At 46.8% G+C, this 27,647-nt stretch overlaps 1 protein-coding gene across 2 annotated transcripts in view; it reads right to left on the bottom strand.

Moving 5' to 3' along the window:
• The window catches only part of LOC119441134 (juvenile hormone acid O-methyltransferase), a 71,867-nt gene extending 51,527 nt beyond the window's left edge, over positions 1 to 20,340 (bottom strand). Inside the window, exons 1-3 of one of the 2 annotated variants that reach the window (XM_037705819.2) lie at positions 19,745 to 20,340; positions 16,595 to 16,754; positions 15,259 to 15,545 (exon numbers count right to left, since the gene is read on the bottom strand). In XM_037705819.2, coding sequence (XP_037561747.1) covers positions 15,382 to 15,545; positions 16,595 to 16,754; positions 19,745 to 20,317 — 897 coding nt within the window. In that variant the 5' untranslated portion in view covers positions 20,318 to 20,340 and the 3' untranslated portion in view covers positions 15,259 to 15,381. Of the gene's footprint in view, positions 1 to 15,258; positions 15,546 to 16,594; positions 16,755 to 19,744 lie in introns of those variants that run through there. The other variant, XM_049661717.1, reaches the window with a different exon arrangement.
• Between the last annotated feature and the right edge of the window lie 7,307 nt (positions 20,341 to 27,647).

Genomic DNA, 27,647 nt, shown 5'->3' with positions numbered 1-27,647 from the left:
CTTGAATTATTTTCCCCGTAACAAGCTGGACAGCTCCAATTTCTGTGTTTACGCTTACCGGTGATCGTTGTTGTCGTCGGGGTCATCAGGAGAATCCGGCGAGTCTGGCGGTGGCGAATCGTTGCTGCCGTCGTCAGCGTGGAGCGGATTGCGAAAAGGTGTGTCGCTATAAGGGTCAAAACCCATCTCTTCGCTCATCCGGCGCAACCGCTCCTCAAGCTCCGGGTCCATGACGCGACTAATCGTCGAACAGAACGCACGCTGCTTGGCTTTCGATGGGGATCGACGGCCGAGAGGTCGGAGTCGGAGAGGCTTCGCGTGTTCTTCTACCGGAAGTGATCGCGCGACGTCACATCGTGACGCATGAGCCAGTGAAGGCGGAGCTTAGCCCCGGTCGAGCCCCGATCGCTCGGCGAACGAGTTGAGGAGGAAAAGCATGATTAGGGAGGAGGGTAACTTGTAATCGCTTGTAGTTCTCTTAATACGTGACGCTTCACTTAAATTGTGGTGTGAATGTTCTACTATAGCTGTACCCTACACGCCTACAAAATTTGTCCGAACCGTTTCAGGGACCCTTTAAGTAAACTATCACATTTCTTCTTGGTTACCTTCTCTGAGCATTTTAAGAGCGAAGATTGTGAACCAAATTCTACTTTATACTCTACGCTGCTTATATTGTATGCACCCAATACACCTCCGCGTTACGGACTACCCAAGTGGCGACGTAGAGGTAAACAGCTCAGCCATTGCTTGGTACTCATTTTCTCGAAGCGCTTCCGCTTGTATTTATCGAAGCGTCCTCAAAAAAAATGTCACGACGTTCTATCGGAAACGTACTTTCGTCATGACAGTTTCAGAAGGGATAAATTCCCATAAAACGCTTCAAAGGGCCGAATAAACAAGCGCGCGCATTGATTCTAATGCGGCTGCAGCGAGCCACTGAAGGGTTCAGCGCCGCGCCGGCCCGGTGAGGGGGAGAAATCCGAGGAGAATTGAGGAGGAAAGCGCGCGCGCGGGGGAGAGTGTCGCTACTTTCTAACATCAAGGGGCTTTAACTATTCTGGGGTAGCAGCGCCCCTAGCGGGCGACCTGCGAGGAGGTCAGGAGAGTAGGTTGAACGGCGCTCCCGGAGTTTGGTTGGCGCTGAGCCGTGCTCCCTCAAGGGCTGCAGAAGATAGCGCCAACCTTTCCCTTTCCCTCAAGAACCACTTATCATCGGAGTTTGGCGCTGAGCCGTGCTCCCTCAAGGGCTGCAGAAGATAGCGTCAACCTTTCCCTTTCCCTCAAGAACCACTTATCATCCCGGAGTGATTGCGCGGGCACAGAAAGTATATAGGAGGCTATGGCCAAAGTTCTTGAAGTTGTTTTAAGGAAACATTTGTTCTGCCGTTTCCACCGCAATATTTCATTGTAACTACATGGCTTTAAGCGTGGGCAATCTTCAGCGACCAACCTCGTGTCTTGTTTAAATTATTTTGTATCGGTTGTTGTGAACGGAGGTCAGGTAGACTGTCGTTACTGTGATTTTTTAAAAGGTATAGATTTGGTGATTCATACGATTTTGATGCATAAGCTAAGATGTGTAGCAGCACCAACGAGGCAACGCGCAGAGCTGCTGCCGGCGCCGTCCGCGTTTCCCAGCCTTCGCGCCGAACGCGCGCGGTGTCCGTGGCTGCATACGGGGCCTCTGGTGGCGGCTGGGTCGGTTCCGACCAGAGAATTCACCTCTCATCAAAATCACTACTACTATTACGCTCGTCGAGTAGCGTCGGAAGTTGCTGCCTCTTCTCGCCTCGTAACGTTTCAATATAACTTCCTGTTGTAGCATCACGTGCAACACATGTACAAGGAACACTCCAGGCGCGGATCCAGGGGGGATGTCCGGATGTCCTGACCCCCCCCCCCCCCCTCAGATTTCTGCATCGCCCCCTCGCTGACAGGGGGATGGCCCTGTCGCAAAAAAAATATGGCCACCAGCATTCTTCAAAAGTATTTTTCGCGAGTACCAGTGGTATCAGCCATGTAGAAGTAAAGCTAGCTCGCTCACAAGCTTAGTTGTATTCCGTAGGAGTGTGGTGTCGCGAAGTTGCCGTAGTTATTTTTTCTCATGAACACCTTGGACCTCCTGGCGCCTGCCGTGCCTTACTCGTCCCGTCGGTGGTGTCGAATGAACAAGGGGACGTCCCTTTTGCCAAGCACGCGAAGGTCCGCTCGAGCGCCTTCGCGCCTGATTAACTTAGTTTCCCCTTGGGGTGTCAACGGTTGCCTTATTGGCTGTCATCGGTTCCGCGACCAACCCGCTTAATGAAAGAGATCTCTCGCTGAAGTGTTCATATATAAATAATAACAACAACTAACAGCTAAACTAAGAACTACGCATAGGCAACTTTTCTTTAACTGTAGTACTCATTGTCATCACAGTTACACGTTGACAATATCCAGTACGAGCACAGTGCCGTTCGTACGCTACAAGTTTTTCATTGTAACTTCGCAGTTTTATTGTCCTACATTAAGCATAGGAGGCTCAAGCCCGGCGGATCCGTTTATCTGAGTGAGCCTAGAGCCACGGCTGCGATGTGAGGGAGCGTGACGTCAGCGGCCAACGCCACTGCGCGGGCCTAGGATGGCGTCGCGTGGTTAGAGAAACGGGAGCAGATGCGCGCCTTGTGTAAAAGGATGACGTCGCGTGGGAAACAAAACATGAAGACGCTGGCTCGCGCTCTCTCTCGGCTAATACGCCACATCGTTATTCTTGTAGGTGGCGTCGTGAGTCTTCATACGCGGTGATTTGCATATCGTAAACAACCAGCGTAGTGGTTGCTGTGTTGGAGCGGATCATTACGCCCGTATTCAAGAACGTTCCTCTAGTCAACACACCACCACGACTCAAGAGAGAAGATGGCACCGCCATCCCTCCACAGAAGTGGTCACTGAGCTTCATGATCATTCACGGGAATTCTTGAGAATTGTCGTGTCTTTATCAGTCGAGAAGCGGCGCTGTGCTCAACAAGGTAGAGTGGAGTAACAGCTTCGAGTCGAGGGCTGTTTGAGAATACGGGAGTTAGTCCTCCAAAGCAAACAAAGGTGTCTCAGCCGAACACAAAGAATCTTCTTAAGGAAATCAAGGTGTCCCAACAGAACTCCAAAGACGGACCCGTGCTTACGCATTTATAACGAACCTGCAAAAGATCATCCCAAATTTTATTTTAAGAAACAATACAGGCTAGATATACCGGGTGTTCAAAATTAGGCTTTATGGCTTTCTTAAAATTATGCACTGGGAGGCACATGCAGACCACCTGCGCAAATCAGTTATGTGGCCAGGCGGACACAAAGTGAGATGATAATTATCGCTGTCAGCAGCCCAGTTAACCAAAATTGAATAACTAACTTTTTATTGTTTGCAGTAAGTGTGTATGTTTGTATTCAAAAGTTAGAGGCAGTCGTGTTTCTACACAGTTTCACTTGGAAGAATTCTTCTAGCGTGTCTTTGCTCCGAGATATCCAACTCCAAATTTTAATTGTCGTTCGCATGATTACGCATGCAAGAGAGTGAGGATCGGCGCAAAGCTCCTCCCTGATGTGACGCGGCTGTTGCGTGCGGCGTTTAGTCTGACAACGGGGCGGAGGCATTGGCAAAGATAATAACTGTCCACCTTCCCCTCACGGCTGGCGAAATGAAAAAAAAAATCTAAGAACCCGTAACCGCTGTCGTAACACGCGACCGCGCAGCCTGTAAAGATGGCGGCAGCTGCCATGCCGAGATAATGGCACGAGCGGAGAAGCCGAAGGGCAGTACGTGTGCGTAATGGTGACTAGACGACCGGGCATGGTCCTTGTCTGGGCTACGCAAATAAAGTGACTGCTGATTTCCAAGTAATGCAAGTTTTATTGAAATCAAGAGCAACAACTGCACCATCAACAGCAGAAACCTTTTCAGCTATGCTAACGAATATTTCATACTGCCGTTTTAAGTTTGGTGTTATCATGCACAAATCTCATGACAACATTCAACCCATCAAGATGTCAATGCCCTAAAAATGTCCAAAATGCCTCTCTTCCACAACAACGCAAAGCATAAACCGCTCTCGCGTCGACTCGATTATTCTGCGCAGTACGACAATTGAAATTTGGAGTCGGATATCTCGGAGCCCGGACACCCTAGAATAATTCTTCCGACTGATACTGTTTAGAAACACGACTGTCTCTAAGTTTTCAATACAAACATACGCACTTACTGCAGTCAACCAAAAATAATTGTTCAATTTTAAATTATTATCATCTATCATTATCAAATTATTATCATTATCCTTATTAAAAATTATTATCATCTCACTTTGTGCCCCCTTAGCCACATAACTTATTTGCACAGGTGGTCTTCGCGTGCCTCCCAGTGCCTAATTTTAAGAAAACCATAAAGCTTAGTTTTGAACACCTTGTATTATCAGGCGCAGCCGCCAAGCACATGGTTGTATTGGGTAACGTCCTTTTCCTATAAGCTCGGAGAAACCAATACCTAGCTTCGCTACAGGTCTTCTTCCTCTTTCTGGGGTTTTACGTGCCAAAACCAATTCTGATTATGAGGCACGCCGTAGTGGAAGGCTCCGGATTAATTTTGACCACCTGGGGTTCTTTAACGTGCACTACAACGCAAGAACACGGGCGTTTTTGCATTTCGCCTCCATCGAAATGCGGCCGCCGCGGCCGGGATTTGATCCCGCGATCGCGTGCTCAACGCCTGAGCTGACTGAGCCACCACGGAGGGCTACAGGTGTTGCTCTAGCCGTATAAAACGCGGGTTTATCGTGAGCAAAAACGGTAAATTTCGGTAAATAAGAAAGGCTACTATCATCATCATCATCATCATCATTGACAGAAGCTGACCCCCCCCCCCCCCCTCAGAAAAAAGCTGGATCCGCCCCTGCACTCGTAACACACAGTGTAACTAACTAAGCTTCGCTGTTCGATCACCTTCAAGGAAGGAAAGGGGTGGTAAGTATAAAGCGCACGTTCGCTGTGCTTCCGTCATTCTCTCTCCGTGCAACGTTGTGCGAAACGCCATGAACAATGTCAACGTCGGCGCTAGTTGTAGTGGCAGCGCCACCGCCGCGGAGCAGAGGAAGGCTCGGGAAGCCGAACGTAAACGTCAGCGTTGGCAAGCGGACCCCGAACTTCGGGATCGTCTTCAAGATACCGCGCGCACCGACGCTAGGAATAACGTACGATCTCTAAATAAAGACGCAACAACCTCGTACAAACGTCTCCTCTCTTCTCAATACATTCTCTCTAAATTTCATTGGGTTGTGTTGCCAAGTGAAACGAAACGGAAACTCGATGCGCACCCTCCGCGATGCTTTCGCATCCCACCATGGTTGCCCGTAGGGTGAGGTGATGTGATTTTTGTAGGTTTTTTTTTTTTTTTTTACTTGTAAAGCTGTGTTTTCTTTTGTCAGTTCATAAACTGGAATTTACAATATTCCACTGTTGCTATTATTTATTATGCAGGGTGTTCAAAACTACGTTTTATGGTTTTCTTAAAATTGGGCACTGGGAGGCATGAGATGACCACCTGTGCAAATAAGTTATGTGGCCAGGTGGGCACAAAATGAGATGATAATTATCGCTGTCAGCTACAAAATTAACTAAAATGGAACGATGAACTCTTTGTTGAATGCAGTAAATGGGTATGTTTGTATAGAAAAATGACAGGTGGTTATGTTTCTACACAGTGTCAGTTGGAAGGAATTCTTCGGACGTGTCTGTGCTCCAAGATCATCATCATCATCAGCAGCAGCAGCAGCAGCAGCAGCAGCAGCAGCAGCAGCAGCAGCAGCAGCAGCAGCAGCAGCAGCAGCAGCAGCAGCAGCAGCCTATATTTTATGTCCACTGCAGGACGAAGGCCTCTCCCTGCGATCTCCAATTACCCCTGTCTTGCGCTAGCGTATTCCAACTTGCGCCTACAAATTTCCTAACTTCATCATCCCATCTGGTGCTCCGAGATATCCGACTCCAAATTTTAATTGTCGTTCGCATGATTACGCATGCAAGGAGTTAGGATCGGCGCAAAGCTCCTCATTGATGTGACGCGGCTGTTGCGTGCGGCGCTTAGTCTGACAACGGGGCGGAGGCATTGGCAAAGATGATAAGTGTCCCCCTTGCCAATATCATGCTTTTTACATTGTTTCTTGCTTTAGTCTGTTTTTAGTGAGGATCATGGTATAAAAAGACCTGCATATTTCACTTCAAACGGGATACGAAAACAAAAAAAAAACCTTTCAAATCTTGTGCTTATTCAGCGTTATTTGTTACTGGTTGATCCTTACGCCCTCTTACACCATTTTACGACGACCTTCTTGTACGCTACTATAACCCTCCCCCTCCCCCCTTCCTGGTTACGCGCCCCGACTCCCCTACGGCGAACAATGAAGCAGCCAGAAAAATCCCGAAGTTCTTCTTTTATTGCGATAGCAATTATATGGACACTTCAACCGGATTTCTGCCGTCGGCGTCACCTTCGCCGTCGCCGTGAGGTTTCGTATGAAGTCCAAGGGCGATAAAATCGTCGCCGCGCGCCGTATGCGCGAGTGAAAGCGCAAGCGCGCGGGGGACGCGCGCTATCACGGAGAGCGAACGCACGGCGGAAAGCAAACGCGACCGTCGCGCGAAAGGCCGTGGGGGTATGGGAGGGAGGGAGGCGGGGCGACGCTGTGCTGCTTCATCAAATGCTTATCTTGCAACCGGGCGCAAGGGGAACTGGCCACTCAATCTCCCCCGCAAAAGTAAGAAAGCGGGAAGGCAGCGCGGGAGGGAGGGGGTGGGGGCACCTTCTCCTCTGCCAACAACATCTCCTTCGCACAACTCCTCTGCACTTTGCCCGGCGCTGGCGGTCGCCCGCACCGTCTCTTATCTCCACACGGCTCTGACCTTTGTATGTGCAGTGCATTCGCCGCTCAGTTTCCGTTGAAGCGATAGACCGCGCGAGCCTTCGCCCGCTGCGGCGGCTGCGCTTGCTGCCAGGGTTCTGACAGTCGTCGTCTGCGGTCATTCAGACGTCGTCTGCGGTCATTCATGTTTGTCAGTGCGCGCTGACACCACGATTGTTATTCAGTTAGTAAGCTAATGTGTCCAAGTTTACGCAGCCGATAAAACTACTATCCCTACTCCAAATAGCTCTCTACTAATTTGCTATGCCAATCGATGCTTCGCCTGTCGGGCGAAACTGCGACATGTTTTTGTTCCAACGCACAGTCTAGGCTTCCAATCGGCGCCTCCTATAAGAAGCGAGCGCTTAATCTGTCATCTTGCTGGCTTTTGTTCTTCTTTTGTGCCTCCTTGCGGATTCTCGGGCGGCTTACCAGTGGCCAGTGAAAAGCAGCAGCGCCTTTGTACTACGTCATCGTCGGCGATCTTTAATCTGGGGAGCCTTTGACGGGAGACGCTTCATCTATCTCCCGTTGTCTTCACAACCGGAAGCAAGGGTCCGCTGGAGCTTAACACAAGCCCGGGCGACCGCTCAATCTTCCCGTGGTGCTGCCGCCCTGAAGCTAAGCGGTGCGTTCCGCGGTTATGTTTATGCGATGTGGGCAGTGCATTGCCAAGCTACGTCTATACGAGAAGGACTCGGCCGCTATCTCCAACGAAAGCTGACGACCTGGGGTCATCGCTTCTGTTTCTGAACCGCAGCCGAAACCAAGAAAGCGGATCCATAAGTCGTTCCGAGACGACAGACGTGAGCACAATTTGGTGCATCGTTCAGTCCACGTGTGTCTTTATTTTGGGCCGAGTTCATTCTTTTGATTCTTTTTCATCGCAGCTTAACCTTCACGCACTTGTCACGGTTCCTTATCGAATAACGGAACAATATAGTCACAGCACTCTCGCAGTCCCATTCAGGTTTAATCACTTATCTTTGTCCACACACGCAAAGTACACACGCCGGGATCAACGCACATATGCAAAATTACACCAATATCTTCAGAAATTAAGCCGGGTTTGCCATCTTTTTGAATGACACCTTCTTTTCATGCAGTTGCGGCGTTGCGCACTGCTGGGCACTCGCTCTGTGCTCACGTGATCGAATGCCCTGCTGACCTCTGTGCTACTTGTCTTTTGTTTTTTCCTTGAATGTTCTTCCGACACGAATCGCTTTCCGATTGTATACGCTTGTTTGGGCTCTTGCATTGTATCCTCGCTCGTGGGCATCGCGCTTGGTCATGTTCGGCGCTTGTGTCCTCTGAGGAGTAAGCTTGTTCTATTTCACATTTTGGTTCTCTTTCTCTTCACTCTAATTCTCGTGCCAGATAAAAGTGATCATTTTTGTCGCATAATTTTGGTAGCCTACTAGTCCCACCTGAAACTTATAGTTAACACTAAACATAAACATGATTTCGAGTGCGCGCGGGCGCATGCCGCGACCCACTCGCTTCGCAGTGTCACACTGAGATGTCGCTACTCCACGGAGGCCAAATTTTTCAGCCGTGTTGTCAATCGCAATGTTCTGTCATCGATGAGATCTCGTCGGCAGCAGTGGCTTGCAGCACTGCAAGCGTGACAGTTGCTTATAGCCGCAGCACGCAGCAGACTCGCCGCGGTAGCTTACTGACTACGGTGTTGCGCTGCTAATTAAGCATGAGCTTGCGGTATCAAATCCGGGTCCTGGCTGCCGGATTTCGATGAGGGCGAAATGCAAAAACGCCCATGTTCATTGCATGGGGGGGGGGGGGGGGGGGGCACGTTTAATATACCCTGGTGGTCAAAATTAATCCGGAGTGCCCGCACTACTGCATGCCTCATAATCAAATCGTGGTTTTGGCATCTAAAACGCCAGAATTCAATTCAACACGCAGCAGGCCACGCTTCCCGAGTGTTCGAATAAACCGCGCATCACCGGCAGGTTCTCTACAGTAGCGTATCGCCATCTGTGGGCCACACTAGAGACACGAAGCGAACTTCCCAGTCCAATACCTTGATGTCGCTTCACAGCACGTCTCCCTGTGTTCCTGTATACATGTAGGAAGAAAATAAACATTCCTTCCTCCAAGCGTATGTAAGCCAAAAGAAAGCAGCAAGTTTCCTTCCGTCATCATTGAAGAAAATCGTAGAGCAACAAAAAAAAAGGAAAAGATGAAAGATACGAAATTTGTACTGCTTTGAAGAATCACAACCCATTTCACATAGCGGAGCTGTTTCTTTCGAGTAGTTGCAATAAAAATTTCAGTTCCCTGCAAGAACACTAGATTTGCATGCAAGAAAAGCACAATCTTTATTACGCTTCCCGCACGATGACTCGCCAGTTTGGCATGCACCTTGCCCGCAAATAGCGCTTTCTATTTCCACCCGATTTGATCTTGGTGGCATTTATAGTTCTCACAGAGCCGCGTAATAAATTCTGCGCCGTTCGTAAAACGCACTTTTAACGCTCCTGAGTGTTCGCCCATGCGTAATTTGTTGTAAACGCCCCAATTAACACACGCACATTAAACTTTGCCTACATATCACCCATAATGCACCCTCCCTTTTCTACAAATGGAAACAAAGTGCCTTCTTTAGTTTACTGGGGACACCAGAAAACTTGCTGTGAACCTCGCATAACACATGACAATTGGGAACGGAAGAAGGTTGAGTAATTATTCACAACGCTTCTGATTAAGCCAGGGTTGTAACGTTTTCGCCACACATTACATAAAAGATGCCCTCATTTCCACCACACAGGCTTGTTGTAAAGTAGAGTTCTCCCGAGACAGTGTGAAACACAGCCTAATATGACCACAAAGCGCTATTGTGCATCTTCTAAATGTTTTTTTTACTGTATTTATTCCCCTCACATTTACTTCCCATAGAAGTTTAATTGACACGGTGTTTTGCTTATTTTCGTTAAATTTGATATTGGTGGCATTTGTAGTTCTTCCAGGGCAAGCGGGCTAAAATCTGCACCGTTAGTAAAACAAACTTATAATGATCCGGGGCACTTGCGTTTGTGATTTATTGAAAAACATAATCTAACCCACAAACATTGAATTTTGTCTTAACATTACTCATAATCTACCGCCTATCTTCACGTTATATATAGACAAGGTGGCTTGCCTAATTCACCGAGGACATGGGGAAATTAAACCTACCACGAACCTAGTATAACCCACGGAATTGGTGAAAAAATGTGGAGTCACCAATAAGTTTAAAGCTCCTAATTAGGCCTGTGACTTTAACGTTCCGCCACCCATTACATAACACATGCACTCGATTACTACCAAATGCACACTTCGTGTGATGTCGAGTTCTTTCGAAACACTGGGAAACAGAAGATAACGAGTATACGACAATTCAGAGCAATTTTTTTTACAAACACTGTAATTTAAATTGAAACCACGCACGTTTAACTAGGCATGTGATCAAGCTGTCCCCATTTTCATAAAATTCAGTTTAGGTGACCATTATATGACTCCGATGGCAGCGAACTAAATTCGGCGCCGGTGGTAAAGCACGATTGCCGCAGACCGATGAATAGTGACACGTTGTAACTGCGAATAGGTTTTATTGCAAAAAAATATAAGCTATGAGCCTCCCAAAAACGCATTCCCGAAGTTACAGCGCTTACCTTTGCGCTCACGCGCAACAGCGCTGAGGGGACATAAAATGGTAGAAAGAGGAGACAGAGAATGCGTAAAGCCAACGCCGTGACGAAAGGGGTGAATAGCGACCTTTCGCCCGTGGCAACTTGCATACATGGGATGATCGCGGGAGAAAGGAAAATAGCCGTCAGAAAGCACGCTTCGTTTGGGGTCTCTTCAATAAAAGAAACGCAACTACTAGATAGCGACAGTTGCGGACAAACTAAAGATACACTCAATCATTTTATAACCAATCAGTTATTTAACGTCCCCAGGAGCAAGCAGGTGGTCTAAGTGCTGGCGCACGCATACAAACAAAAAAAGAGAAACATGGCAGGGAAATATAAGCAAAAAAGCAATACATAAAAAGAACAGTGTTGAAAAGAACAGCGTAGGTGAAACAAGGCGCAAGGGGAATACAAACAAAGGAAGAAGGACAGTTGATCAATATGCGGCACTATGACACAACAACGCAAGCTCGCAAAACAACAATGACAGCGAGTTATGGAAAATATAAAGATCTTGAAAATAAGCGTTATTAAGACAGTATTTGACGGACGGTGGAGCGTTGGTGATGACAGGCAGGGACATTGAAAGGTCTGTGTTCTCTGGTGAACTTGCGCGGAATATGAAACATAATAGTAATCGCAATAATAATAATAATAATAATTCTAGGTGTGCTATGGCAGGTTTCTGCTATTTCTGAAAAGTAAGCACCGTGTAATTTTGTTCATGCCAACAACTGACGCAGGACGGGCAGACGCAACGCCGCATTAAAACACCACGGCGCCAAAACGACAATATCCAGTATCATCAACACTTCAGATACAATGTCCTTACACTGCAACACTGGGAGGCCGCGCTGGCGTGCCGGAAGCCCGGGTGGTCAGCGGGCGCTGGTCCGTCGGGCCGGGGACGTGGCAGCCTCTATTTCTCCTAAGGCTTCCATAAAATGATTGGGAATAAGTGTTAAAGTTGCACAACAACGCCTCGCATAAAAACGTCTCGCTGTGCACTCTGTGTACTTAGACAAACGCAAGTGTTGCACGCATGGTAAGATTTATCACTACATCATCACTGTCGCATGCCGTCGAAACCACCGCCAAAAGCCATCGATGAACCCAAACAGCACAGAAAATTTAGCTTATACTGATTCCCACAGACAGACATTCCCACCATTTCCACACAGACAGACATTCCCACCATTTCCACACAGACAGACATTCCCACCATTTCCACACAGACAGACATTCCCACCATTTCCACACAGACAGACATTCCCACCATTTCCACACAGACAGACAGACAGACAGACAGACAGACAGACAGACAGACAGACAGACAGACAGACAGACAGACAGACAGACAGACAGACATTCCCACCATTTCCACACAGACAGACAGACAGACAGACAGACATTCCCACCATTTCCACACAGACAGACAGACAGACAGACAGACAGACAGACAGACATTCCCACCATTCCCAGACAGACAGACAGACAGACAGACAAACAGACAGACATTCCCACCATTTCCACACAGACAGACAGACAGACAGACAGACAGACAGAGATACAGACAGACAGACAGACAGAGATACAGACAGACAGACAGACATTCCCACCACTTCCACACAGACAGACAGACATTCCCACCAGTTCCACACAGACAGACAGACATTCCCACCAGTTCCACACAGACAGACAGACAGACAGACAGACATTCCCACCAGTTCCACACAGACAGACAGACAGACAGACATTCCCACCAGTTCCATACAGACAGACAGACAGACATTCCCACCATTTCCACACACAGACAGACAGACAGGTACTCAAGTTGGCAAAAAATGCTTCGCATGAAAAGCAGAGAACTGATCGATAGAGCCGGGGTCGTTACAGGCATAGATGACTGTACAATAGAGAGATCGGTTAAAGCGAAAGCCTTAGGTATCTATGTTGGCGGTGCCCTTGGTGAAACTGCGCCGTGGCGAAAAATAGCCGCCGCCGCGAAGAGTAAAATCCCGTCAACAAATGCTAGGATTGACGTCACATTTCTCAGGGAGGTACCTGTAAACAAAGTAATTTAGTGGCTTTGAAAAGAAAATTTCGTACATTTCGGTCCGGGTGGGAATCGAACCCAGGCCTCCGGGGTGCGAGACGATCGAGCACGCTTCCCTGAAACCACGGCTGCTCCAAGGTTCTGGCGGCCTACTGAGGGTGTGCCTAAAGTCCCTAGATATATATATATATATATATATATATATATATATATATATATTGCTTTCTTAAAGAGAGCCTCAAAAAGAGCAGAAAAGCTAGAGACTTTAGGTGTGCCTATATCGTGCGTGATTGTACACGTCACGTGGTCACAGACACACGCTCGTGCCACTCCTCGCGCGTTCGTCGTCTTCTTCCACCGCTGGCTCCGACGCCGCTCATCACTCCAGCGTTCCCATACTGCCCCTCCCTCTGCGAAGGCGCTGATGGCAGTGGACCACTACCAGTAAGGGCGGCGATTTCGGCGAGTTCTTTCAGCGCTCCGATGGACAGTTGCCGCAATTCTTCATAAAAGTATCTTAAGTGTGCCAAGTGTGCAATCAGGCTTGCGCCTTAACGTTTTACGAACGTGTACCACTTGCTTATTTTTTATTAAGGATATATCTAGGAAAGACAGGCAGTAATGCTATACTGCAATTGCTGTAGTAAAACCGGATTAGTTCAAGCAGGCCAGGGGATAATTCGTCGCGGCGTCCGTTTTGTAGGGGATGCCAAAGAAATCATCATCACGTCGAGTATAATTGCGCCCCCAAGACACCAGTTGGCGTTACGCGTTCGTTTTCTGCACACCAGCAAACCATGGGAACACACGCATTTACGTATTTAGCGAGTCAAGCCCAAAATACGCGACGAGCACAACTATTCTTTGTTTTTGCATACATTTTCATTCCGTTTATGAGCTCCACTGTGTATGTGACTCCTATAAATTTGCTTGAGCTTGCTGGCCTTGCTGCTAATGCACGCAGGAATTAAGGCGCATGAATTATGCGATTTTCTATCTGAAATGACTACATTTAGTAGTCACTTCTACAGATTCCTAAAACCACTGTAAAGCCGGTCCACTTGATCCTGTATTTATAAAGCCTCCATTACGAAATATTGAACGGTACGTGGTCAACGTTCGGATGCCCACCGGTTATGTTAGTGATCGGTGTGTCAACGAGACGATCGTCGCTTCCGCGGCCACCAATTGACATTTGCTGAAGAGAATGTTTGTGAATACCGGCCCCTATCATGAGAAAAAGGCAGTATACAGCGTGACCAATTAGGGTGATAGTGCATGATAGAGACTGTGGAAGTGAATAAATCGCTGCGTTATTATTGCGAAGCAGGGGAACTGCAGCATATACAGTTTTCCCGGTCGCCGTTATATTGCCCTGTTACGAGAAGTATTGCTGGCGCAATTTGCCAACGACAGAATGTGTTGGAATGGCGAGGCAGTGTGATGCGTATAGTCTCAAAAAGACACCAGCGGCCCGAAGCGCACGCAGAGCGTTGGCGATAGTTGTTGACCTGATGCTAGGAGGGGGCTCGTCTTCTCTACAGCTAGGGAAAAAAAGTCACAGTTTCGCCCTAAGGGCGAAGCAATGAATGCGATAGCAACACAGCAATGTCATACGAAGTAAGGTGAGCGGCTTTGGTAGCAATATGAATTGTAGTAAACATGAGCTGATTAAGTAAGCAGGTGTGCTGCGGCGTAAGTAGACCGACAATAAGAGAGACTCGATGACCACGAGAAGGCGCCTGTGAAACGGTGGTGTTGATGAGAAGCGCTTCCCGTGGGCAGCGCGTGCGAAGGGACACACCTGTAGCGCTGCACTGCCGACCCAGGCAGCATTGCATGTGTAGCGTGCTTGAACAAGCGTGGTGTGAGCGCGCACAAACAAACATGAATAGATCACACTGAATGACTGCAGACAACGACTGTCAAAACGCTGGCAGCAAGCGCATACGCCGCACCAACGGGCGAAGGTACGTGCGGTCTATCGCTTCAACGGAAACTGAGCGGCGAATGCACGGCGCATTAAGGTCAGAGCCGTGTGGAGATAAGCGATGGTGCGAGCGAGCGACGAGCGCGGTTGTTGGCAGAGAGGAAGTGCGCTCCCCCCCCCCCCTCCGCTCCCTCCGGCGCTGGCTTCCCGCTTCCTTGCTTGCGCGTGGGAGATTGAGTGCGTTCGCTCTCCGTGATAGCGCGCGTCCCCGCACGCTTCCGCTCGGGCATACGGCGCGCGGCGAAGATTTTATCTATAGGGAACCTCACGGCGATGGCGACGCGACGACGGCAGAAATCCGGTTGAAGTGTCCATATAATTGCTATCGCAATACTATGATGGGACAAACTCCACATTTCCAAAAAATTTGTATAGAGGATGGCTAAAACAAATTACAACATTACAGTGCATTGGAGTTTGCACCAGTCAGCGCCGTATAATAATGCTGGGCTCAAAAGATAAGGGGGAAGGCTGCCAGTGGGTTAAGACATGGAGCAGGCTAAATATACCAGAACGCGCGTCATTAAGTGCTAGCGAGAAAGCACTTACAGAAGAATTTCGCCCTTTTATTTGATTAGAATAAACTACAAGCATTGTCCGATTCTGTGTCAGCAGCACTCGTTCAGCTTAAAATCAAATTCATCGTTGTTCTCGTGATAGGTCTGAACAGTAATAAGTTGGCTAGATATATGCATGCATTATCTGATGAATTATCAGGCATTAGCCCCTTTGTTTGGAGGCCATGATGATATACGTCCTGAAAATTGACTGGTCAGTCTCAGGGCCGTGCACTTTCCGGACCAGCGCTGTGACGTCTTCCAGCAGCTGCGGCCTCTCGGTGTCCGAAACAAGGTGGTTGATAGGAAGGAGACTCATCTCCGTTCCTGCGAAACCAGGAAACACAAAAGAGGAGAAGATGTCAACAATGCTGGAATGCTGGCTCATTCCTAGCTACAAACACAGTCAATAAACTGTGTGTACAGATATTTCCGCTCATAACTGGTTCCTTGTGATATAAGGATTATCTCGTATATTTGCTGAAGAGAACTATGTGGTTTAACCGGCACGACGCGGTATTGGAGAAATATGAAGGATCTTTTTGGTAGCTGTAGAGTGGCACAATCCCAGTGGCATGACAAAGAAAGGCATACCGACCGAATGAACTTTCAAAAGCAAGACGTTCCGGCTTCCGTACGAAAGCCTTGTTCACAATATTACAGGTTGACCATACACCCGGCGAACAAGGCTTCCGTATGGAAGCCGAAACGTCTTGCTTTTAAAGTTTTAATTGGTCGGTGCACCTCTTTCTTTGTCATTTTCCATCCCGACCAGACGGTATTCCATCGAACTGTCGATTACATTCTTAGTGGTATATACCTAGAGACCCAAGTTGGTGTGAAAGAAATTCAATGAAGCGCGGCGCACACCTAATGGCACATGCCCAGGTTTGCATGCAAAGTTTGCATAAAAGAGGTTCAGCCCAGACCAAGGATCAAATACCCAGTGCTCCACGACGGCATCAAAGAGTTTTCTTGAGCAGCGATACCTACCGAATCCTGCACCTACCTACGGTGACCCATGTCGACGTGATAGAGGTTCGTTGAAGAGCGGAACTTATGTACACCATTACCACATACTCAGTTTTTTTCAAGTTAGTCCGAAGGTTGGTTTTCGAACCCTATTCTCTCAGAACAGCAGCTCGATGCGCTACCCATTGGAACATGGACTACCCAGTGACCGAGGTAGTCGGGAAAATCGTTAGAGACAAACATACATACAAAGCAGCTGGAAATTGCGTGAAGTACCTTTAGAATGCTAAATGCATTAACATTTAGGCCGCTGTGAGCCCTTCCATGCTAATGAGGCGACTCCTCTAAGCAATCCTCTAAGTAGAACGTGCACTCTTTTATACCCCCGTTGTTTTCGCGCTTACCGATTATGTCCTGTTCGGACCATCCATCAAATGTCACCAGCCTTGGCAGCACAAAAATGTTGGGGTAGAGGCCGGCTTCGCTCAGAAGTGACGACATGTACAGGATTTGTTCGGTCTTGCTCTTCATATAATGGCTCTTCGAAATAAACTGCAGCAGCGTCTGCGCGAAAAGTCGACGCGAAGCTCTTGGTAAACAAATGTGAAACATTCATAACAGACCACCCTCAACTGTACAGGATGTCCCAGATATCACGCAACCCGATTTTAAAAAAGAGGAACGGCGTCCTCTTTTGTGTTTTTCCGAGCATGAAAGAAGCCCGCGAATACACGCAAAGTGCCTCGAGCGGCCAGTCGTGCGGCAATTCTGCGTGTATTCGCGGGCTTCTTTCACACTCGGAAACCAATTAAACATGAACATGAAAAACTCGCTGTATCGCGAGTTTTTCATGTTGCTCTACAACTTTCTCATGGACACTTTGATAATTAGGACAGTACTTATCGAGTTATATAATTAATTACAATTAATTTTTTAAATCTCAGTAACGAAAAAATTACTGGCGGCTACTCCACTGTACAGGAAACAATACGCACTAGGTTGGCTTCGCGCAACGCCGCTCCTCTTTTTTTTTTTTTTTTAAATCGTGCTGCGTGATAGCTGGGACACCCTGTATACACAAACAGAATGGTATACCCTGGAAATTTAACAAAGAGCATTTCGACAATCACTTCCGACACTAGAGATGTCGACATTCCTTGCCGACAGACAAAACGTCAGGAATTATACGCCCCACATTTTAGGCAGTTGTTTCTCTCAGCGCATGTTTAACTCGCTGACGCACTATCACCGCATCAGCGCATCGCGGGAAAATATTTCTTAATTCAGCGTTCGATCAACTTGTTAGCTTATTAGCAGAAATTGTTCCGCTGGCCGAAGCAGCCGGGCTTCAGCACTGGTGCTTAGTGAAGGCTAATGGTCATTCAATAATGAGCCTTTCTTAAAAAATCCGCTTGACGAAGCGGGTTTTCGTTTCGTTAAGCGGAGGCAACGTGCTTTTAAAAGCAAAGCTAACCTTTCAGGGTACTTCAAATGAACGGCTCCTGAGCGCATATAGGATCAATTTACAGCAAGACTTAGCCCATTGTGGGAGATTACCTGAACTGTGATAGTGGAATCTGCAATAAAAAATATTCAGAGGAGCATTATGCGAGAGAAATGCCTTAGCATTACGCCGCACCTCTTTGAGGACCCATATCCATGATTTAAACCGAGTTCAAACCCCATTATAAAGTGTTGTTCAGGAGCTCACTAGGGAGCTCACAATATATATATATATATATATATATATATATATATATATATATTGTTACGGAGAGAAGAAGCAATACGGGAAATTTATTTACAATATGTACACTATTCACAAGGATTGACACAACCGGCTAGTCACTGAAGCATCGTCCTCTTCAGCCCCTAGCTCGGGCTCCCCTCGATGTTGTGCAGAGCTATGTAACAATATATATATATATATATATATATATATATATATATATATATATATATACTCCGCTCCTCGATGATCTATATATACACTCTGCTAAACTCTCCCATTCTCTTTCTTCTACCACGGGACCGGCTACCCACACTTGACACGTACACTTCTTTTCACTTTGACACTCCTAATTCTAACGCATTCAATATACTCATCGTAACACCGGTATGCACTGCTTTCACAGTGCGTCCCAGCTAACGTTAGCAAAGCTGTTAAAAAATTGACTCGTTATCCCGGCCCTGCGAAAGTGGATGTCCCGCGAAGCAGTTGAAAACCACCACTACAACTGCTGAGGGGTTATGCAGCGCTTTATTGCTTTAGAGTAATGGTAGTAACGAAAATTAAGAGTACTCTGAGTTAGAGCACTGCACGGGCCGATTTTTGCGGCCCGGGCCCGGCCCGGGCCCGTTTTTACATTGGGCGGCCCGCCCGAGCAAAACTTTTATGGCGAGACCCGGGCCCAGGCCCGGAAATAATCTACGTTACCCGGCCCGGCCTGGCCCGCCACCCTTTTACCTTAAGCCGAGCCCGGCCCGAGCCCGGCTCGAAACCGGCCCGAACCCGGCCCGAGACCGAAAAATACATGTTTTTCAGAGTTGAGAAGCCCGAAAATAACTCGCAGAAAGCCCGAGCCCGGCCCGGGCCTGCGTCAAAAAACCCGAGCCCGGCTGGGGCCCGGGTCAAAAAGCACACGCCGTGCCCGAGCGCGGCCCGAGCCCGTGAAAAAACTGCTCTACCCGGCCCGGCCCGTGGTAAGCCCGGGCCCGTGCAGTGCTCTACTCTGAGTTATGGTAATTTTGGCAGCACACCACGGCTGGTCGTATTGCCGCTTCTTTTTCCCTTTGCCGATCCGCGTACTCACGCTGCTCCTGGGGAGTCCTAACTATGCGTAGCGTGCGCATAGCGATGCTAGAACAGCATTAAAATCAGTTGCTTGGCTGGTTATTTTATATACGAAAGGCTAGAGACGTCACTCTTCACGATGCAAGCTGCCGTCGCCGCGGCAGCTTGCGCAACAGTAATCTTCACCGGGAAACGTATGCGGGGAATGCTACGTGATTCGCATTGTTATTAGGAGCGCCTTATCATCAATGATGTGGTTCGAATGCTTGCTTTAATTTAAAAAAATTAAATTATGGGGTTTTACGTGCCAAAATCACGATCTGATTATGAGGCACGCCGTAGTGGGGGACTCCGGAAATTTGGACCACCTGGGGTTCTTTAACGTGCACCTAAATCTAAGTACACGGGTGTTTTCGCATTTCGCCCCCATCGAAATGCGGCCGCCAGGGCCGGGATTCGATCCCGCGACCTCGTGCTCAGCAGCCCAACACCATAGCCACTGAGCAACCGCGGCGGGTGAATGCTTGTTTTGAGCTTGCTCGTTATTGATACGAATGCAGTTCTGTAAGATGTATGCGTGCTTCCAAAGAATGCTTCCAAAGGTGATTTGATTTGAAGAAACTAAGTGCCTAAACAAAACAGATGTCTACATGATTCAGTCAGGCCTTTGATCAAACTCCTTATTGGTTCAATAGGGTTGCCCGCGCATTCTTCTGCCAATGGGCACCTGTCATAACTATATATTGTAAAGCATCTTTACCTCCGAATATTTTTCCCAGGAGTCCATCTTGGCCAGGAGACTCCACACGGCGCCAGGTTGGTGTGATGCCGGAAACACCAGGAGACACTGTCCCCCTGGTGACATCAGTGCAGCTATGTTCTTCAGTGCGGCGCCCTGGTCCCTCAGCCACTGAAGGCAGTAAAAAGAGTAAACTCTGTCGAAGCGGCCATAGCGACCTATAAACTCGGTCACGTCGTCCCCTATGTCGAGCAGCTCATATTCAATCTTCTCGTGAGCCGAATGTCGCCTAGCGTATTGGATCATTTCGCTGCAGGAGTCGATGCCGACTAACCTACCGCACGGCAGGCAACGTGGTAACAGGAAGTCCCGCGTGAAGTCCCCGGTTCCACAGCCGATGTCCAGGATCTGCAAGGTGGCTCGTGGCTCGGTAAAGAATGTCGGCTGGCAAAATTCTAAAACCATGTTGTTGTGCTTTCTCTGAAGATTGTTGTTCTGGGCGTACTGATCGGCAGAGAAGCGAGGCGGCTCCTTTGTGTCTTCCGGGATGCACCACCGGCCATTCTGTGGTGTCTCTGATACATGAAATGCCATCGAAAGCCTGTAATCTGGGAAATTGGCTGGAAATAAAAAAGGTAGTGTATACAGTCATAATGACATCACGAAAAAGTGTCATACAAGTAAGTTAACTCATATAATAATGGCACCATGACCGTTCCTACAATTATGCGTCGAGAACGGGTCTATTGTGGTCTTGAGCAAACAAGTTCAGTAGTCAAGTATTACATGCATAAGGTTTATCAGGGGTGGTAATATGGCTTGACTTGATAGGGAATTCCTTTCATGCCTAGGTACTCGAAAGTGTTTTATAACACAAATAAGGGCTCATCTTCTAGCGAAAGTGCTGTGTAGTGGTTCACGATATGTATAACATAGAGTCAAAAAGTTTCGTTTTTCCTTTTTATACCATGTGCAAGAAGTTAAAGTGTGCGAAATTGCTAATGGCTCAAGGTATGCTAGGCATGCGGGCTGGTTTCTTCTGTTTGGTCAACAGAAGAAAACGGTGGGTCAATTGATCTTGTGCGTCATATTCCAAAGTGACAGAATGACTGTAGAAGTGGTCCCTCTGCCAGCAGCTTATCTATTCTTGTAATACTCGTTTCACAATATGGAGCTTGTTTTTCATCTGTTTACCTCTATCGAGGGGACATTAACTTATGAATACTTACCTTCAAATCCATCTTTGGTCTTGGTGTAGTAATCTTAAGTTGCTGCTCGATAAACTTCTGGCCGCATTGGCTAATGTGTCCGAACTTTTGTTTTCTTTTATACCTACCTGACTCGGTATCCACCACAGCACAATTTCAAGTTCCTCAGGTTTTACATATTAAGCTAAGACTTCCTGCATAACACCGTGTTTCTTCTTTCCTGCGGAGCATATTGCTTACAGTGCGCTCGGGGAACCGCTAACTTTATTGGATTAGGAATGTTATGAGCTCTTATTTGTTTCATTGCCATTTTTAAGCCATAAACCTGAGTGTTAGGGAAACTCGCTTTACCAGCCATTCGCCAGGCTTATTCGTTGTTTTCAACCATGGTCCAGCATAAGTCGTTGTTCGTGATCTGTTGGTTAACAGTAAATGTGTGGTAGTATGCTTCCATAACATAAAAGCCTTGTGAAAGCAGTGGCGACGGAGCGTTTCTCCTCCGTGTGCCTTTTTTCATGGCGAGCACTCATTGTAGCGTGTTTGTTCTTGTATGTTAAGGCAGAAAGATGCGATTGCAGCTGCGGTTGTGCAACTCGGAGTCATGACTTATTTGTAAAAGACAGAGTAAAGCACCATAAAGTTGGAAGAATGACAACATTATTCTAAACCATGAAAAGAAGTTAAAATTTTTATGAAGTGTAGGCCCACTAGCTTGCTTTCAGTATTGTATAAAATATTCACCACGGTAACTTTTACTAAAACCAGAACAACACTTGGCTTTATTCAGCCAGGAGAGCAGGCTCGTTTCAGGAAGAGACATTCTACAACGAATCTTATCTATATCATCAATCCTGTAATTGAAAATCTGTAGAGTACGTCCAACCAATCTATCCATATGGTTTTCATACATTATGAAAAAGCATTTGATTCAATAGAAACACCAGCAGTCATGGAGAGATTGCGTAATCAAGGAGTACAGTAAACATACATGAACAGCTTAGCAATTATCTATAAGGCCGTAAGAAGGAAATTCACAGTATAAAAGTGGGTTCAAGCGCATACGACAAGCACTACTACGCGTAAATGATGACCAGCGGCTTACCGCTATCATTGAAAAGAAAAGTGTACAATCATTGCATTCTACTGGTACTACCGTATGGTGCAGTAATTTGCAGGTTAAACATAAGCTTGAGAAGAAGGCAAAGAACGCGCAACGAGTGCTGAAAAAGTATTGTTTTAGAAGTAACTTTAAGAGAAGAGTAGAGAGCAAACAGAGGTAGTGGATATTCTGGTTGACATTAAGGGGCAAAAATGCTGCTCGGCAGGCCGTGTAATGCGTAGGGCAAATGACCGGTAGTCTATAAGAGTTACAAGGGAAAAGTTACAAGGTAGTTACACAGGAATAGTTACAAGGCCTATGAGAGCTAGCAGGGAAGCACAGTCCAGGACGGCAGAAAATCAGGTGGGGTGGTTAAATTAGGAGATTTGTTGGCACAACTTGGAATCTACTAGCGCAAGACAGGGTTAATTGGAGATCATTGTCCTTCAGTGGACATAAAAAAAAAGGTTGACGACCATGATGATTTACTGAAAACAAACTAGTGGACCTACACTTCATAAAAATGTTAACTTCTTCTCATGGATTAGAATAAAGTTCTCATTCTTCCAACTTTATGGGGCTTTTTCACAAATAAGTCATGACCAATCCCATCTCTGAGCTGCACAACTGGAGCTACAATAAACAATTGGCATATTTCTGTCTTAACATACAAGAACAAACACGCTACAACGAGTGCTCCCCATGTCAAAATGCACCACCGAGGGGAAATGCTCCGTCGCCACTGCTCACACCTTGCATCATCATCTCTCGGACCTTGGTGCAGAGAAAAAATCGGAACACAGGTGCCTGCAGCTGTGACAGTACTGCTATAATGGCATTTTCGTAAAAACATGCTGCATTTGTCAAGCGACAACTGCTTGCGTTTTGCGTAGAGGCTTCGATAGGCAACACAGCAAGAGAAACAAGGTGAGGCATCATTTTGTAGCGCAAAAAATCAGAAAACGAAGAACCAGTGAAAGAAAAGAGTGAAGATCCTACAGTAAACACCAACTTGCCCAAGAAAAAAAATGTCTTGCAGTACAATTCCTGTACAATGGGCCCTAGTCTTCTGTCTTCCGCTCTTTCCGTTTACTGGTTTTTCCTTTTCTGAAATTTTGCGCAACAAAATCATATCTTGCAGTAAACACCGACTCGCCCAAGAAGTTATCTTTCAGAAACAAGGAAAAGCAGAGACGTTTCTAAAGGCACCAGTGAAGAGGCGCAAACCTCGGGGATAAACTGGGCGGAGAGCCTTCAGGGTCGACGTCCTTCCTGCCGCATAAACGTAACAGCCGTAACCGAACTGCGACTATACCACACAGTTGAAACACTTTAGATGGAGATTTAGCACGGGGCACACTCCGGTTTTCTTATTGCAATCCATGTAAAACGCGAAAAGGCTTTTATGAGACAACCACCGAGATGATTTGAATGGATCTTGTTGCAGTTGGTGGACAAAGTTGAATTCTAGCAGCTCCCGGGAAACAAAATTTCGACTATGGACCAATATTGTTTCACAAGAGTTGTCGCAAATAACTACGTTCTAAAGTAAAATTAACGCACGAAATTTCCACTTCCGTATCTCTGCACAAGAAACACATTCACAGTTCTGTAAACTGCATCTGTTATGCCATGCCAAGCGAAAACATTTGATGTATATATTTATAGCTTACGTGAATTGGTCATGTTTGCGAGCATTTCGCTGAAGTCCCATTCAAATTTAGTTATATATTTCGAATTTGTGTACAACAGATCCATTTTTTCCGCTCAAGATGTACCCTTAAGTACAGTTGACAGAATTGTGATAATTCTGTTAGAGTAATTATTGCTTAGATACAAGATCATACTTGCGGTTTTATAAAGTTTCGAACTTTCTGACATCTTTTTGTAAAGATTGGTGGCACGTATTGAAAATTTACCTCTAACATTTGATACATTTTAACTCTTTTATATGCAAGAATCCTCGCGAAAATTGTTGCAGTGGTTTCCAAAGACAAAGCGCTTTTGCGTCCCCTGGTATTTAGAGACAAGCTGAGAGCTAAAGTTTCTATTTAAAAGACAGGTCCGATCTGAGCGCCATGACTTAATTGCCAGGGCTGTAGGGGTAGCCATTCTTGTTAAAGCTTTTCTTGAGGTGTGCGATACGTCTCTCGAAAGTAAGCTTCTTATCGAGGATGGCGTGTGAGATTTTGTATTTGTCACGTATGTTTTTTGTCTCGAGTATTTAGGCACAAGTTGAGATTCCTTGAATTACCTCTTTTAAAACAGAACAATAAGCTCACTGCTATTCATTCGAATTGAAAACCATTTTTACCCCTCCAGTCAGTCATTCGTTTAGTTACTATCCAAGAGATGTCTATATAAGGTTAGATTGCAAGATTAGCAGCTGATCTCGATATAATCAACCTATCAGTAAGTGGGGGATCGCGAGAAGCATTTGACGACTGAGTTCACCTTTTCAACAAACAAGGTTACACACAACACTACCCCCCTCCCACGGACTATGCACGAGACTATGCTGCAATGACTGCCCAAGTGGGAGCTGTTTGATGAATCGGCAATTCTAACGCCCGTTACATTTGAGATCGCCAGCGATTGCATCTTGGAGCTAAGAGACAACGTACCCAACCCATTTAAGGGACAGCTCCTCATCGCGAAGGAAAACAACCGCCATGAGATGATTTTAATTCACAAAGCCACCACATACCACATCATGGACAGAAGAAACAAGTCTGGCGTGAGAGAAGATGATATGTGCACATGTACTGTTGAACCAGTCATCATTTGTTCTTAATTTCGAAGAGGGAAAGTATTGCAAATGCATGCTTTGCCCTCTACCTTTACCGGCCTTTCGAAGTATGCATGGTTAGCACCCGGGGACGGGAGGGAAGAGAGAGCGATTGCAGGTGGCGTTGATAAAGTTGAGTGAATTTGGAGCATATACACATGTGATGTGCACACGTTTCCGGCGCGCAGCACGTCTAAGTCCATGGCCTTCTGTGAAGCTGCGCTGTAATAAAGCTTTTTGTTAAGTAAATATGACAAACAAAGGCACTAATCGGGCGTGACGCGTACAATGTACGACGGGCTGTCTTACCAGCTTATAACTTGTCCTCAGACAGTTACAAAACAATTCATCATATTTTTGGAGCCTATTCAAGACATATTTTGTGTCGAAAGTCGTAATTGGGAATTAGCCACATTTCATTATATTTCATTGATGATGAAGTACACTTTTAGGGGTCACTGGGAAAACCTTGGAAAGTGGCAAGAATCATGACATCGCGATTATCTTCAAGTGCGTGTAATCGCGTAAGACAAAAATTCGGGGGTTGTTCAGTATAGACTCCGAAGAATCTCTGAAATTCTTGTGTGTGAAAATTATTAATATAGGCACATCAACTAAAAATTAAATTCTGGGGTTTCACGCGTTAAAATCGGAATACGATTGTGAATCACGTGGTAGCAAAAGACTCCGGATTAATTCTTGACCACCTGGGGTGCTTTACCATGCACCCAATGCGCGTTACATACCCACTTTGAAATGCGGCCGCTGTGGCCGGGATTTGATGCCGCAACTTCGGGTTTATCAGTTAACGTCGTAAAAGCTAGGCCACCACGGCGGCTCATCGGCATTTATCACTTTCCGTATGTTTAAACATACGGAAAGTGATAAATGCCGTAAATTAAACAAAAAGAAAAGCAATAATGTAACAAGGCCATTTCAAAACAAGTCCGTGGTTCACAAGGAATAACAGAAAAAAAGGTTGCAAAAGTACATCACCAACACAGTTCATGACAACTACAAATTAAAGATGCACGTAACATAGTGTCCACAAAGAACTGATCGAGCATTACAACTTTCCACGGGAAAATCCTGTAAGTTCTGAAAGCTTAGTTTGTTTGGACTCGACCAGGAGTCCGTGTCTCAATATCTCTCGCCACTGCTAAGGTTGTGAGCACTTAGTGAGACAATGCTAGTGATGTGGTGCCACAATGCGTGCACTAAGATAAAACCGTTTTCCCTACACCATGCAAGAGCGATTTCTAGACGTAAGCGATGTGGAAGCGCATCGAGTGTATGGTCGATATTGAGGTTTGCAAATAAGCAAAGCAGAGCGCCAGTGCTATTCTAAAAGAAATTTTCGTGCAAGTTCTAGGCTCTCACAATATTCACCCACAAGACAGGTCACGTTTCATGAACTGGGAAATGCAGAATGCCGACATAGGGATCCGCAAAAGGAATAAGTACGCTTGGAATGTTGTAGAATGGTCAATTTACTGCAGCCGTCACCCTTATCTCTGGTTGATAGCGTTCTCTGTGGTGGCATTTATCAACCACCCGAGGTGCTTGATATCATGTCGCTATGAACGTCACAACTGTAGACACATATAAGTGTCACTGCGCTTTTTTCGTAACGTTTTCAATCCTTGATGAGTCGCACAATGCGGAACCAAATGACGACGCACTATGCGACCCAATCGCGGCGGTGTGCGCGTGCTCGCGCGTTTATGTGTGCGCGCGCGCGTGAAACGGCCATGTTCACTGCCCAGATTCAATGCGATAACCAGATCGGGATGAAACAGAAAAGCTGCACATCCATACACAACGGCACAAAGAGCACTCACCTAAAACCCCTATATATAAAAAGTAGCGCCAACCCCTCCCACCTCTTCCGTTCCGCTATAGTGAACTATCTAGTTCACTATCCCTATCTAGTTCACTCTAGTTCCGCTGTCGCGCTCGGCACGGCCCGCGCGATCGAGGCGCGATATCGACAGTGGCGCCGCCTACGTCAGGCCTGCCGTGGCAGACGACAGATAACGCGCTACCAGAGGAAATCCGCGGAAAACTTCGATCGCGCCCTGCGGAGCAGTTTTTGAGGCGCGATTTTGCTTCGTCAGTCAGTAACTGGTCTTAATAATGCCGTTTTGGAAATAGCAACGCGACGATGCGAGACGGCGCAAATACCAAGTATGCAGCAAGCGTTTGCGCTCGCCGGATGGTAAACAAAAAACGCCTTTTGCCCTCGCCTTGTCGGCTGCGGCAACTTAATGCACAGTAGCATGCCATCACAACGAAGTTCTTGTCCCTAACACGTTTGATCAGTTTGTGCGTACAGCACATTCGTCGCACAGGCCCGAGAATGGCGGTTGGGGCGCGCTGGAAAGAAAAAAAATATACAAAAGCGCCACACGTGCTTCCACGTGACACGGATTGGCCAACGGGGAAGCGGAGGAGGCTGGGGCGACGCCGGGGTGAGCGCGGTGGCGGCAAGATCTAAGAATGGCGCTACTTTTATATATAGGGGTTTTACACTCCCCGCTGAACGAGCGACATAGCGCTTGTCCTCGGCGAACCGCGAGCAATACGTCATGAATTTGCAGTGCATGTCGCTTCGCACAAGCTGCATTTGTTCAATTTTGGCGTCAAATGAAGCGTCTGACCCGTACCTTCAACTTCACTCTGCTGTAAATAAGTTCGAGATTGATAGACAACCCGTTTTTTTTTTTTTTTTTTTTTTTTGCGTTGTCTTCATGCGCTCCTATAAGTGCACGTATTCTGTTCGCCGGCCATCGTCCGTATATGGTGCGTTGCACTTGCATGTATGATCAT

This window comes from Dermacentor silvarum, chromosome 2 (genome assembly GCF_013339745.2).
Source record: "Dermacentor silvarum isolate Dsil-2018 chromosome 2, BIME_Dsil_1.4, whole genome shotgun sequence".
In the NCBI taxonomy this organism is placed as follows: Eukaryota; Metazoa; Arthropoda; class Arachnida; order Ixodida; family Ixodidae; genus Dermacentor; species Dermacentor silvarum.
This window is presented reverse-complemented; position numbering and strand designations above follow the sequence as displayed.